General features: G+C 43.1%; 1 protein-coding gene across 2 annotated transcripts in view; it reads right to left on the bottom strand.

The window, feature by feature from the left end:
* Window positions 1-860: 860 nt before the first annotated feature.
* Window positions 861-15,089, bottom strand: part of LOC103187135 (uncharacterized protein KIAA1958) — a 70,848-nt gene continuing 56,619 nt past the window's right edge. For both annotated transcript variants that reach the window (XM_042332642.1, XM_042332641.1), the window contains 2 exons: window positions 3,506-3,672; window positions 861-2,083 (listed from right to left, as the gene is read on the bottom strand). In XM_042332642.1, coding sequence (XP_042188576.1) covers window positions 1,271-2,083; window positions 3,506-3,672 — 980 coding nt within the window. In that variant the 3' untranslated portion in view covers window positions 861-1,270. The remainder of the gene's footprint in view (window positions 2,084-3,505; window positions 3,673-15,089) is intronic.

Raw genomic sequence — 15,089 nt, 5'->3', positions numbered from 1 at the left:
AAAACAGGTTAGCAATCTGTTACTTTTTACAGAATGCTCCTTAATAAAGTATTAACAGAGTGTGGCATCAGTGCAAGGATTAAAACAGTAATCTAAAAAATCTGGTGTAGAAAACAGAAAACACAGAGACTGCTGAGCTGGTCTGTTTACACCACTTTATTTCTGAATTTTGTATAATGTGATCCCAGTGACCCAATGAGATCCATACTTAATTTCACAAAGTCTGACGGGAGAAAAGAGAATTTCCCACGAGCTCAAAGGCAAATGATGAGCAACACCCCTCCCTCCTTGACAGTTGGTGCTGAACCCCACACAGACTTACAGTGGTGACTCAGACCTGCCAGTGTTTAGCACGGGTCCATCTTTTGTAAAAGGCTCCTAAAACTTTGAGAGGAAAGTGGCAGTGATTATTGATCCATTCTTTCTTCAACAACCCAGTCTTCGACTCCTCTGCTGTTACACAGAGCAACTGTGTGCACACCCACTAGCAACTGATCACAAGGTCAAAGAGCAGGAATACAGTCAGTGCTGTAAGTACAGGAGAGGGAACAATTCAGTTTAAATGTTTATTTGGTCGTTCAGGTGTCTTGACGCATGTGGAAACCCATCACTAAACTCAAAAAAGTATCCAAACCAGACTGTATTGGAATGCACACTCTCTCCCTGGGGGAAGCCCTCCTGCTTACCTAGTTCTGGAGAGTATTAGGCACAGGGTAGTGAGAGCCAAGACTTGTGGACCCCAGAGTGTGTGTTAGGAGCCTAACCAGTTAAAACTGCATAGCTTGCCATTGATATCTCTGGCAAACTTTCCTGCTGCTTGTCCAGCTAGGACCACCCTACCTATTAGGGCTTTGGTTTGCAGGGTTAACAGGAGCTGAGTGGGATGATTCCCTGTTCCCAATTAAAAAGAGGTCAACCTCTTTTGAGATGTGCAGTAGCATCCAACTGAAAATATAATAAGTTTATAATAAATTATTGAGGGTGTACTGGGTAGAAGGAGGTGTTTTCTGGGTCCACAAGGCTCTTCAGCGCCAATGTATAATCTGCAGCTATGGATATCATAGAAGGTCTGTTTTTCCACAGGTCAACATGTGTGTAGCTTGACCCAATCCCAAATTGAATTGAAAATGCTGTAATAAATGGGTTACGGATGAGTGATGACTGCCCCCTTCCACCAAAAGCACATCTTGTACCAGGGTTTTTCTACCTATCCTCCACATTCAGTGTTTTCCTTGGCTACGTCTCATTTTCAAAACATGATCAAACGACTTCAGCTATTGACAGAAAGGAACTTTCCTGGTTTGAGAAGCGATGCCTGGGTGAAGGATACAAAGGTGAAATTCTCGCTCTGCTCCAGCCTGACCTTTTTGGCCAGTTTGGGGACCACGGCCCTGAGGGACCTCAGCCCCATCCTCTGCTCCTCAAACCACACGCTGTCCAGCTGCGAGAAATCCTTCCTGGCCACCAAGTAGAAGGGGGACTTGGGCTCCCTGTGGGAGAGGGGCCTGTGAGCGTACATGTACTTGTACAGCAGGCAATAAGGACATCGTTTGAGCCCCTCCGAGTGCTCATGGTAGATCTGCCCAAAGAACAGCTTGTTGCCGCAGACTTTGTTCTCCCTTTTGACCATATCAGTTCGGGCAAAGAAAGGCCTGTTCTCCGCATCCTTCATCAGCTCAATGTCCCCATACGTCAGATCCACGTGCTCCTGCAGGGTTCTCATGTTGAAGTACTGGCTGTTGAACTTTACCACCACGCTCAGCAAAGCCACCGGGTTGGAGTCGCCGAGGTAGCCTGCCCTCCACATCTCCTCCTCATCCAGGCCAGAGAAGTAGATGATGTTGCGCGACCGGGAGCCCGACATGCCGGCTTTGTTGAGCATCCGCAGCTTCTCCTTCAGCTTCTGGCTGGAGGACTTGAAGGTGCCGTCCCCAACAGAAAAGCCCACATTGGCGTTCTTCAGCACCCGGTCCAGCCCGCGCCGGATGGCGTGCAGCGAGGTCGCCAGGAAATCCGAACCGTCCGTTTTCCTAACTGTCACGTAGAAGTCCTCCAGCAGCTCATTGAGCTTCAAGGGCGGAATCTTAGAAAGAGGGAGAAAGAGAGCGTGAGAAAATGTTAATAAAAATAATTAAACTGTTTCTTAAAAGAGTCTGATGTCCTGGCTTCAACCACCTTTCCTGGTAACTTGTTCCAGTCTGTTTCTGGACAAAGAAATACTTCCTGGTTTCTGCCTTGAAATAATAATAAATAACAATGCTTCCATTTGATATATTGTGTTATCAAGTCTTGAGACGTCTCAATTCTGTAAAGCGAATTGATTGTGTATTTTGTGAGCGAAACGCGATAGCCAATTGTGCACAGCAGTGTCCCACAAACAATCGAGGATTGAGTAACCAAATTACTATTCTTACTATTATATTTTGAAGAGATTATTACACTGAGACAAACAATCGATTAATTAAGCAATTAATCGCCAATTGATTAATAACCTGGTTTCTACTTACTGCTACGTAAACAGGGGTGTGGAGTAAGGAAACCTGACCACCGTTTCACCCCGCCCAGGAATTGAACCCTGGTCCTCTCACAACACTCTAACCACTAAGCTACAGGAACCCACAACCACTAGCTCTACAGGACTCCATGATTGTTCCTTGCAATACTAAACTTGTGTCCTCTTGTTCTGCTGTCTTGATGGATTTGCCTACAAATACAGAGTAATTTCTATACAGGTGATATTCCATTTGCTTTCACTCATCGGCAATAAGTCGTAGGATGTTGTAGAGGTAGGGTGAGGCCACAGAGGCATTTGTATGTGAAGATGTAAATCTTGATTTTGATCTTCTGGGGGATGTGACGTAAAGTGTATTATGTGAAGTGGTTTGCAATGTCTTTCCAATGTGAAAGACGCTATATATAAATGTCAATTATTGTTGGTCACAGATGCAGGTGACATTGTTGGTGACTGAGTGGCAATATCGTAATTGTTCAGATTAGTTATTGGAGTATTGTAACTATTTGCTATTACCTTCCCTGACACACAGGACAGAGCTTAGGCTCCCCTACAACAACACATTGCATTTGTATAGCACCTTTCACATCGGGAGGACGTCCCAAAGCGCTGGATAGTCCAGGATGTGAACCCGAGCTGGGAATTAGGATCAGGAGGGGTGGAGGGCAGGGAGGGTGGGGGAAGGAGGGGGACTGAAAGGGACGGTCGAGGCAAGTCTTGAGTTGGGTCTTGAGGGTGGCGGGTGGGAGGGCGGTGGGGGGGGGGGGTGGCAAGGGACTACTGTCACAGCGAATTTGGCAAAATCTCTCAGGAATCAAACCTGGGACATTCTTAGGCAGTAGGATCCAATCTCACACTGGACGGGCAGCTATAAGACATGTTTTGCAGGATGTCACAGCAACTTTAAGAATGCAGAATATCACCAAAGCCAGAACTCACAAACTGAAATGGTATCATTGCTGACGATGGGAAACCGGTCTTCCGATCACATACCTTTGTAATGTCCATGAACTGCTTCAGTTCCCGCGTCACACACCAGTACCTCCAGACGTTTAGTGAGTACAGTGTGGCCTTGGTGGTGTTAGCACTCACAGCGCTCGTGCACAGCTCCTTCAATTGACCATCAAAGATGGGAAACTTGTTGAGTTTTCCAGACAGAGCTAGAAAAATAAAGGTCGCACAAAACGGGTTTAAAATTAGAGTGATTGAATTAGAGTGAGCAGTTTCAGGCAATGAGAATTATTACACAGAATTACACAGGACTCTTTGGAAGGTTACAGTGCAGATACAGGCCAACTAGTGTGTGCTGGTGTTTATACTCCACCCTCCTAATCTGCTCTCCCAAACCCTATATTCCTTTCTTCTGCACTTACAACAGTTTCAGACAGTGAGACGTAGATACAGCAATTTCAGATAGATGAGCCGGATGCTCTTCTTCATCCAAACCAATCTTTAGCTAGCAGTAAGTAGGAACCCGGTTGTTAGTCGATTGGTGGATCACTTTCAAATTAATATTTTATAATTAATAAGATTATAATTTGGTCATTTAATCCACAACTGTTTGTGGGACACCATTGTGTGCAATTGGCTGCTGCGTTTCACCCACAAAATATACAGTCAATTCACTTTACAGTATATTCCTGGAGTCCTGTAGCTCAGTGGTTAGAGCACTCGCCTTGCAAGCGAGACACCTGGGTTCAATTCCAGACAGGGCGAAGACCTTGGGCACGTTTCCTTACTCCACACGCCTGATAATAATCTCTCCAAAAAATAATAACAAATTGGTCATTTTCAATCCATGACTGTTTGTGGGACACTGCTGTGCGCAATTGGCTGCCGCGCTTCGCCCACAAATATACCGTCAATTCACTTTACAGCATATTCTGTGAAGCACTTTGAGACGTCTCAAAAACATGAAAAGCGCTATATCAAATGCAAGGATTATTATTTTATCTTGTGATCTATACCACCTGAGGGAGGAATATTGGCCAGTACATTAAGAGGAAGGACATCCTGCTCTTCAAAATTGTACCTGGGATCTTTACAATTCGTATGAGCTGTCAGAACAGACACATGGGACATTGATTTTAACACCTCCAGCAATGCAGCGCTCCCTTAGTACTGTACTGCAATGTCTCACAGTGTAGACTATGAGTTCAATAACTAACAATATTGAGCCCTATGGATCAGACACAACCAAGGTTCAATTCATCGTCTAGACTGCTAGTTTATCTCAGCCAGGGAGGTGGGGCACAATACAATTGTCCTTCTCATCTCTAGGTGGCGATATTCTACAGGAAAGTGCACATTTGTGAAAGTCAGTGAAGACAGATTGGTGGTGAGGGTCTGCTGCTCAATACAATAACCTGCTTTCACTCCAGGTGGAGCCTCACACACTCATACAGAGAATGGTAGAGCAGTAACCAAGCTGTATCCATGTCACTCAATCATAGGGAAGAAAATGACAATCAAAAGGAAGTTATTATAAATACAAGTTAGCAGATTTTGCTGAGCAGTAATAAAAATTCTTGCATTCCTCATCAAAAGAGAAATCTAGTCATAGAAAATGAAGGTTTGGCAGAGATACTTAATGAGTAGATTTTACAAACTATCACCTCAGTTTTTACAGCAGAGAGTGGTTGTGAGACACTGAGTGTACAAGAGGAGGATGTGCAGCAAAGAGAAGTGATAACCAGGGAGGAAATAATAGATACTCTGACTACAATTTTTTGAACATCCTTGAAATTAAAAGTTGTGCCAGGAGCCTGGAGGGTAGCTAATGTAACACCTCTGTTTAAAATTGGAGAACAGGAGTAATTATAGATCGGTCAATCTAACACCCATAGCAGGCAAACTGTTAGAGGCTATAATATGCGATAATATTAATAAATACTTGAAAAGACATGCGTTGATTAAAAACAGTCAGCGTGGATTTGTTAAAGGTAAGTCCCGCTTGACAATTTTTTTTCACAAAGTAACCAAGAAAATAGATGAATCAATATGGATGAATTAATGAATCAAATCATGCTGTGGATGTTGTACATAACCTTCAGAATTTTCAGAAAGTTTTTTAATAAGGTGCTGCATAGGAGGCTTGTTAAAAAAAAGGCACATTTTATAAATGGAGGGTAGCAGCATGGATAGAAAGATGATTAAAGCATAGGACACAGAGCGGGACACCAAGGTTGTTATATGTGCAATGGAGAGATGTAAATAGTGGTGTTACCCAGGGGTCAATGTTAAGACAATTGCTTTTCTCCATTTATAAATGATCTGGATTCTGGTATAAGGAGCGCAATTTCTAAGTTTCCAGATGACATGAAAATAGGAAATGTAATTGACAATGAAGAAGATTGTAAGCAACTATTTAGTTGATTGGGCAGAGAAATGGCAATTGCAATTTAATACAGACCCAAATGCGAGGTTATATATTTTGGGAATAAGGAGATAAGAATAAGGAGAACCCATATGTTGGGTGATAAAATATTAAAAGGAATAGAAGACTAAAGAGACTTTAGGGAGTTAATGTACATACATCCTTAAAGGTGGAAAGGCAAGTTGAGAAAGTTGTCAAAATAGCTAATGAAATGTTAGGTTTTATAGGGTTTCAAATATAAAAGCAAAGAGGTAATCCTAAACTTACATAAATCATTAGTTAGACAACTGTTGTGTTCAGTATTGGTCACCACACTTTAGGAAAGATGTCAATGTGATAGAGAGGGTGCAGAGAAGATTGACAGGGATGATACCGAGGACGAGTGGTTTGGCTTATGAGCAAAGATTGCAGAAGATGGGATTTTTTTTCTGGAACAAAGGGGAAGTTAGGAGAATTTGTTTTCACACAGAGTAGTTAGGATATAGAATGCCCTGCCGGGAGCAATGGTTGTGGCAGAATCCATATTGGCTTCAAGAGGGAATTAGACAAATACCTTAAAAAGAGTCAGCCTCAGGGACATGGAGGAAAGGACAGGTTAGTGTAAGGCCTGAAAGGATTGCTGTTGAGGGAGTCACGGACACGATGGGCCGAATGGTCATTTTCTGTGCTGTAAATTTGTATGGTTCTATTTGATAATAGCCTTTCACGTGAAGAGCAAGTGTCAAAAGGATTCACAGTGAAGTGTAGTGACTGTATTTCTGTATGTGAACAGAATAAACTGAGCATTACACCGTTCCACATACTATATTTTTAGGTAGAATAAATAATGCATGACCAACCAGGAATTCATTAACTGCACTGAATGTTTTATAAAATAACCCAATATGCAGAACGTCAAGTTATAGGTTTTATTTATTTAATAAATAACAATGAAGGCCCTGAGCACTCCACCAGTCATCTCTTTCCTCGTTCATTTCAAGCGACTTTAATATGACTTATAGGAGCTAGTACTCGCATACAGATAATACACAATGTATCTATCAATTTCAGATGCTAGGTTTTAAACATTTGTGATTTAGAATATGGACTGTTACTCCCTTCAGAGCCCGAGGCACATTTACTGTACGGTGCTCTCTGCTTGGCACACATTAACTGTAGCTAAAGGTTTTGAACATTCACATAGAGGCAGCAGATACCTTGAGTCAGGGATATGAAGAGAGTGTGAATGTCACACACAGTTGTGGACATTCTCGGCTGCTTGATCCTTGTCAGAGCCCAAGATTCACAAGATCTCAGCTTCGCCCAATGGCCTGGTAGAAGAGTATTGGCCAGAGCAGCAGTAGTGAGGGTGGTGGGGGGGCGGGGAGGGAGATAGAGGGTTGGGGGGTATAATAGCCAAACAAGGTTTTGTAACTATCCAGTTATTGCAGCTGGAAACTGTAGATTGTTTGGAGCTGGTTCAGGAATGACTAGGCCAACAGAAATTCAGACAAATTCTGTTCCCTAATTTTAACCAATTCTGTTGCCCATTCCCCCACCCTCCCCCAGCACGTCTCTCACGTTCAACGGCTGTAGTTTAATGTTTGAATTTTGGTCTTTTTCAGCTTGTCTTTACAATGATGTTCTGTTATAACGATTTAGAGGGAAGGATTGCTGTATTTAGTGATTAGAGTAGATTGGATTTTAGTTAGTATCAGTAAGCTACTCAGCTCCAAGGCGTGTAGGAGCTGAATAGGAAGAGCTTTGCCCCCAGTGACTTCTGTCCCTTCAAGCCTGCAGATGTGCCAGGCTGCTGTGCTGCCAGCAGTGGACCTGCCTGGCTCAGAAACCGGACTAGCGAGACCGCCACAGAGGCCGGGCTCGATTCTGACACTCCATTGCCAGGCATGTCACCTTGGAGTTCATATTTGTAACATTCATATTGATACATTGAAGGGGAAGACCAGTCACTGTGGAGTCCTGTAGCGTATCCGTTAGAGCACTCGCCTCGCAAACGAGAGGACCTGGGTTTGCTTCCTGGGCAGGGTGAAACTTTAGGCAAGTTTCCTTACCCCACACATCTCTGTTTATACCAAGTATTAAGTAGGAACCCGGTTGTTAGTCGATTGTTGGATAGCTTTTATGGAGATAATAATCCTGCCAAAAAATAACAATTTGGACACAACTGTTTGTGGGACACTGATGTGAACAATTGGTTGCCATGTTTTGCCCACAAAATATACAGTCAATTCAATTTACAGTATAATCTGTCAAGCTCTTTGAAACGTCTTGAAGACGTGATAAGATGCTATATCAAATGCAAGGATAATTATTATTATTATTATTGGATGGGACCAGCTAACTCAACACAGACCACGATTCCAACCAGGGACCACCTTGGCCTGTAGAGCTTTGCTACTTCATAAATAAACTTTATGACTCTTTGTAGAAGTTCTCCAAAGCCATTTTAATTCAGATTTACACAACATTTACTAAATTGGAGTAAAGTGCAGCAATTATATTGTTTATATGTGAATTCCTACAGTCACTGAGAGCATCATGGCAAAGTTTACACATTCAAAACAACCACAATGACAGAGTGAACCATTAATAAAAAATAAGACAGCATTGTCCATGTATCCATCCTCAGTTCATTGGAAAAATATGCACAGAGCTTCATTGCTGCTGAAGACAACGCAAAAATTTAAACCCAGAAAACTATTTACTGGATCAATAATCCATTTATTTCCTATACTGTACTCACTGTAGTAAAACCCAGTCACCTGCAGCTCTGTGGGCTTTATATGGGAGAAACTGTGTGAAGTGCTCTACTGTTGTACAAAAGAGCCCTTGAGGAATAAGACCAAGGTTCCCTTGAAAGAAAAACACACACAGAAACCAAGCCTCCGCAGCAAATCCCAGGGGCTCAAACTGGGGCAGGCAGCACCAGAGAGTTTACAGTCACTGAGCTCGTAAAAGGTCTGTGTGTTTGAGAGGTCGGGTTCACATTGCAGTCACGTTGGGAGGCCGCTCGCATTCCCCAGTCGGCTGTCTTGTGGCAAAAGTTCCAACTTGTTAAACTGCAGACTCCACAGAACAAAAAGACCCCTCACCATCGTAAAAGGGGAAATTCATTTGAAATGATCCCGTACAAATGCTTCTCACTCACGATATATGATAGTAATATGCTTTGCTCCCCCCTTAGACACACAGCATCTCCCCCCGACACACAGCGTCTCTGCCCCCCCCCCCGACACACAGCGTCTCCCCCCCGACACACAGCGTCTCCCCTCCCGACACACAACGCGCCCTCTCGACACACAGGTCTCCCCCTGACACACAGGGTCTGCCCCCCCGACACACACAGCATCTGCCCCCCCGACACACACAGTGTCTCCCCCCCCCCGATACACAGTGTCTCTCCCCCTCGACACACAGTGTCTCTCCACCCCAGACATACACTGCTTCTCTCGGTGCTCTCCTCTCCACCTCAACATATGATCAGCACACAGTGTTTGTTGTAAACTCATCTCCCCTTTTGTCAAAGTAGCGGCCATCAAATATTTTCACTGGCTGAGAATCTGCAGTGTAAGATGGTCATATCAGTATATAACTAATGCTGGCCATGTGTTTGGAAGGAAATTAAATTATGATGTGATATTGTGCACAACAGGGCTATTGAGCACTAAAAATTTACATTTACAATACAGTATTAATAATAATCCTTGCATTTGATATAGCGCCTTATCACGTCTTCGAGACGTCTCAAAACGCTTCACAGAATATACTGTATAGTGAACTGACTGTATATTTTGTGGGTGAAACGCAACAGCCAATTGCACAAGCATCGTCCCACAAACAGTCATGGATTGAGTGACCAATTTATTATTTTAATATCCCCGGAAAAGCGATCTGCCAATCAACTGACAATCGGGTTCATACTTCGCAACCACAAAAGCACCTTGGCTTTTTAACAACAAACCAAAGCTTGGGACGGGAGACATCACTGATCTCTGGGAATAAGCTCTCTCTCTGCATTTAGAAATTTGAGTTTCAAGACTCCAATTTTATGGTAAATATCAAAACATTTGAATAATGACCTCCCTTGCATTCAGAACCAAAGGCCATATCCTTTTAGAAAGGCCAACTGACCCACAAAACAAATGCAAGATTTCAGCATCTTACAAATGGGGGAATTGTCTGCAGAATCTGCCTTTAACTAGAGAAAGACATTGCACTTTTATAGCATCTAAAGTATTTAAGGTTGAGGTTTAAAGACTATTGTATAAGCAAATGCATGAGCCATACTGGTACCAGTCAGTTCCACAAACAACATTGAGGTGAATGGCCAATTAATCTGGAGGATTGTTGGCCAAAGCCGGGAAGAACTTCCTTCTCTTTGCCAACATTGTCCTGAGATCTTAAAACACCCCCTGAAAAAAGGTAGATAGGACCTTGGTTTATTGTCTGATCTGAAAGACGTCATCCCTCCTTCCCCCTGTGTGCACTACAGTGTCAGCTTAGACTTGTTTGGTTAGTACCTCACGTTCATATCAATTAGGAGATATGGAGCATTATTTAAATAAGGATTGATTGATACTGGTTGTGGCTGATGTCAGTTTATATGCCACAATGTGTGTAACGCAAGAGCTTCAGAAGCACATTCTAAACAATATGGGTGGGGGGCCGATCAACTTTCAGTCATGGGATCTAACCACTATTCAGGCCTCGATGAGTTGTAAAGCCAGTCCTGCCAAGAATCTCATTTATTTCTGGACAAAACACAACAAAGCATTTTCAACATGTGAAGTGCTCACTAGTGCACCTCTTCAAACCATATATTCCAACAATTTAGCTTCTAAAATGTTGGAAAAACTTCCCTTCATTTTTTAATTAGCTTCTAAATTAATTACTGACAAGGTTTTACAGACTGTGTGGAGTACTGATTAGAGCACTCGCCTCGCAAGTGAGAGGACGTGGGTTCAATTCCCTGGCAGGGCGAAACCTTACGCAACAACAACAAATTAAACTTGTATAGCGCCTTTCACATCAGGAGGACGTCCCAAGGCCTGGCAAGTTTCCTTACTCCACACACCTCTGTTTACCTAGTAATAGTTAGGAATCTGGTTGCTAATCGATAGGTGAATTGCTTTCCAGGGCGAATAACCCCTTCAAATAATTAAATAAATAAATAACAATTTGGTCATTCAATCCATATTCAAATTCGAATTCAAGATCCTCATCCTCACCTACAAGGCCATTCACGGCCTCGCTCCCTCCTACCTCTCCGACCTACTATCCCCTACCTACCTGCCCGTACCCTCCGTTCCTCTGGCTCCGGTCTGCTCCAAATCCCCCGCCCCAACCGCCCTACTATCGGTGGTCGGGCCTTCAGCCTCTCAGCCCCGAGGCTCTGGAACTCTATCCCCCAGTGCCTTCGCCGCCTCCTCCCTTTCCTCCTTCAAGGCCGGTCTCAAGACCTTTCTCTTTGACCGTGCCTTCAGCTCCCCTCTCGACTCTCTACCCCCCTCCTCGCTCCCTCCTTTCCCTCCCCTCACCCTGACCATTTCCCCCCTGCTTGGGTCCTGACCTGACTGTACAGCGCCTTGGGACGTCCTCCCGACGTGAAAGGCGCTCTATAAATGGAATCTTGTTGTTGTTGTTGATGTGTGCTTGTGGGACACTACTGTGTGCAATTGGCTGCCACGAATCGCCTACAATACAATAAGTCAATTCACTTTACAATATATTTTCTGAAGCACTTTGAGACTCAATGACGTGATAAAGTGCTATATCAAATGCAAGGATTATTATTCTTATAATTATTACACAGCCACCGCAGGGTCAAATGGAAATCTACATTTACTCTCTTTCTATCCATTGCTTCCCAGTCTATACTTGCACCCAACACTCATGGTAAATTCACAGGTTAATAGGCTAAAGGATCAGCACAGAGCAAAGTGGAGAGAACGGCTTCTTTCCTAGTGTCTGAACATCTTTTAGATGGAAACTTAGTTACTGAAGCATTGTAATATATGAAGGACTGAAAGGGGAAAGTGGTAGCTGAGTTAGTTGAGAAGTGGAGTGATCCATGTTCAAATCCTAGTGGGTTGAGCAGTCCTTCAAACTTTCGAGTTCAAAGTTTAAACTGTGGTAATCCAGGTGTAACCCTGAACACCGTGAGTTCCAGTTCTGGCAGCACATATACTGACTGTCCTGTGGAATTACAAAAGTATTATTTTCCTAAATTGAAGCAAATGCCTGATAAGAGCAGGGGATCAGACCAATGCGATGGGTGGTCTCCTCACCTAGTGGACTTCCCACCTGATTCATGGCCAGGCACTAACTCACAGTGGAGGGGGGTGGGGGGCGGGGAAGAAGTTGTTCCGAGGTCACTGCTCTGACTTGCCAATTCTTGGCCAGGATAGTGGAAGGAGTTGGAAGGCCAAATTGGAAAGGGGAGAAACTAATTTGGAAAGAAAATCTGAACCACACAATGATCCTGATGGCAAAGCCTTCTTTGTTGCCTTCTCACAGTCTGAAAACAGCTTCAGATACCAATTTTGCAACCCTGCAGATGCCGGATTAACCCCTGTGACCTGCAGTGCATTAATAATGTAATGAAGAAAGTATCTGAACAATGGTGGTAATAATCCATCTGACATCAGTCATCAGACACAGCACCTTTCACATGGGTGGGGATGTCTCAAAGTACTTCACAGGATTTACTGTTAAGTGTAGTGATTGTGTATTTTGCAGGCGAATGCAGCCCAAACACAGGTTAGTAAATAGATAGCTTGATAATGAGTATTTCCGAGCTCTAGCATAAAACCAAGCTCAAATACTACAATGGAGTGAGAAGAATGCAGATTTAATCCCTCAATCAATCCAGTACTAAGGCGGAGGATCAGATGAAGATTGCCTTCCCAGTCTGTTTTTGTACCCTCCCCTTCAATTGATCAAAACAACTGTATGTATGTTAATTGTTGTAATAGTAATTGTAGTTGACGACAAACTAGACAGATATAGGCAGGGCCTGCAACCAGGAGACAATAGCAGTGCACACACATGCCCTTCATTGTAGGGCGAATGTTCTCAGACAAAATAAAATCAAGCTGCATCTGCCAAGAACTGAACCTTTAAATTATGCTTGAAATGGCAAAACTTTTTTTTTAAGGATTCTTTGGCTCCTCATCTGCAAGACTGATGTGTAAAGTGTTGCAAATGTTTTGTAATGCTCTCCTAAACATCACAGTGACATAATTTATTACAGAGCTGTGTGACAATCTAATGCATCCTGAGGTAATCACATCTCTACTGTGCAAAGTGCTGTGACTCAACCTGCTTACTAAAGCTGTTGAGTCTGTAGTTGAGAGATAAAATGTGGTCAGTACAGAACCCTACAGCCTGAATCCAATTCCTACAGCCTCCCTAGCTTCCTTTCTCTCAGCAAAATATCTTTAAGACTTTGTCCTCACCTTTGAATGCCTTCAAGGCCTTGCATCATCTTTTCTCTGCAACCTTCTGCATCCGTACTGGAAAACTCGACAAATACCAATGTTTTCCCTTTTAAATGGAATGGCAATGCGTACACAGAGGTTACAGCCCGCCTCTACTTTCTGACCCTCTTGATTCAGTTATTGTCCTTTAAGGTTCTTCTCCTCAGCTTCCTTTATTCTTCATATATTTAATTAGACCAAGAATATTTCACCGAGTGCCAATGGTCTTCGTTGTGACAAAGTGAAATCTGTGTAAGGTTTTGGACCACTTTCTTGAGGTGCACTGCCTTTCTTGATTTTATAAATAAGTAGTTGGGACTGTATGATTGTTGGGTCAGCACTCTACCCCCTGGAACCTGGGTTGAATCCAGACAGATAGATGTGATGAAAGTCTCCTGTGTTTAGGCTCCAGCATGAACCCAGTGCAGCCTGCTTCATACCCCCTCTTCTTAGTATTCATGGATCCACATATCAAAACTGGACAGTCTCAATCAGAGACCACTTATAGGAACAGGAGTAGGACATTCAGCCTGTCGAGATTGCTCCACCAATACGTCTACAGTAACGCTCTTTCAATCCATTCCCTTTCCTCCATATCACTTTATGTAAAATGTATCTCGCCCTCTTCTGAACTTTTCAATCTGTGTGTCTTATGCCAGAAATAAATGTCCTACAGAAGCAATAGGATGGGGTCTATTTATGATATAGGGACCCAACAGAAATAGTTTTGCTTACATCAGAACTGAGTTAGCTTGTTCCTAACATTGGGTACCTCAAATGGAAAAGCGTGTCATTTCTCATCACATTGATTTTGATCAGGATGAATAAGATTCTTGTTCCTCGGCAAACAGTTTAAGAACCTCCACTCTGAATGAACGTTTCAGTCGCCAGAGTCCCCAAATTCCTCATGGGCTAAAACAATAGCAAAAATAGAAATGCCGTCGCATTATGCAAGGTGTGTTAATTGTTTTGCTGATCTTCATGCCAAAACAGTGCAAGACAGCAACATTGGGCTATGCTAACCTTGTCCAAACACTTTTATATAGAGGGAATGCTGGCAATGCAAGTGCTCCCCTACATAGTCCTCCATGCATTTTAACCCACATTTCTTCCTTCCAGGGATTGCTCAAAACTAAATTTGGAACTTTTTGACCTGCAGCAGGCATCAACCACACTTTGAGACACTTCTGGTAGAGTTTAAAATATCAAGTTCCAGAGAGCAATCTGTGGGTTCCAGTTCTTGAAAACAGTGCAGGAGAGAGGAAATGTCTCAAGAACATCTCCTCAAAATTCAGTTTCCCCCACAAATTATAGTCAATTAACCTTACAGAGTATTCTGTGAAGCGCTTTGAGACATCTCAACAATGTGATAAGGCGTCATATCAAAATATCAAACGCAAGGATTATTATTTTGAGATGTGTGAAATCTTAGCACTCGTGTAACTGTGAAAATTGAGACTTGGAACTTGTGAAAAACAGATTAAAAATAAAAATCAAATAACCATCCTGACAGGTATCAAAATAGGGATAAGCCCTCTCTTCTTGTTCCCAGGAGACAAATATGATTCTGGATTCACAGATTTAATGCAGAGCAAAGTTTGCAGATAACAACAACAACAACTTGGATTTATATAGCGCTCTCCACGCTGGACGGCGTCTCAGAGCGCTTCACAGTAACGGATCCGGGGCCGAGCCAGGAGGGGAAGGAAGGTGACCAAAGGGC

Source organism: Callorhinchus milii, unplaced genomic scaffold (genome assembly GCF_018977255.1).
Source record: "Callorhinchus milii isolate IMCB2004 unplaced genomic scaffold, IMCB_Cmil_1.0 Scaffold1, whole genome shotgun sequence".
NCBI classification, from domain to species: Eukaryota; Metazoa; Chordata; class Chondrichthyes; order Chimaeriformes; family Callorhinchidae; genus Callorhinchus; species Callorhinchus milii.
The sequence above is the reverse complement of the archived record's forward strand: the minus strand, read 5'-3'. Positions and strand labels throughout refer to the sequence as shown.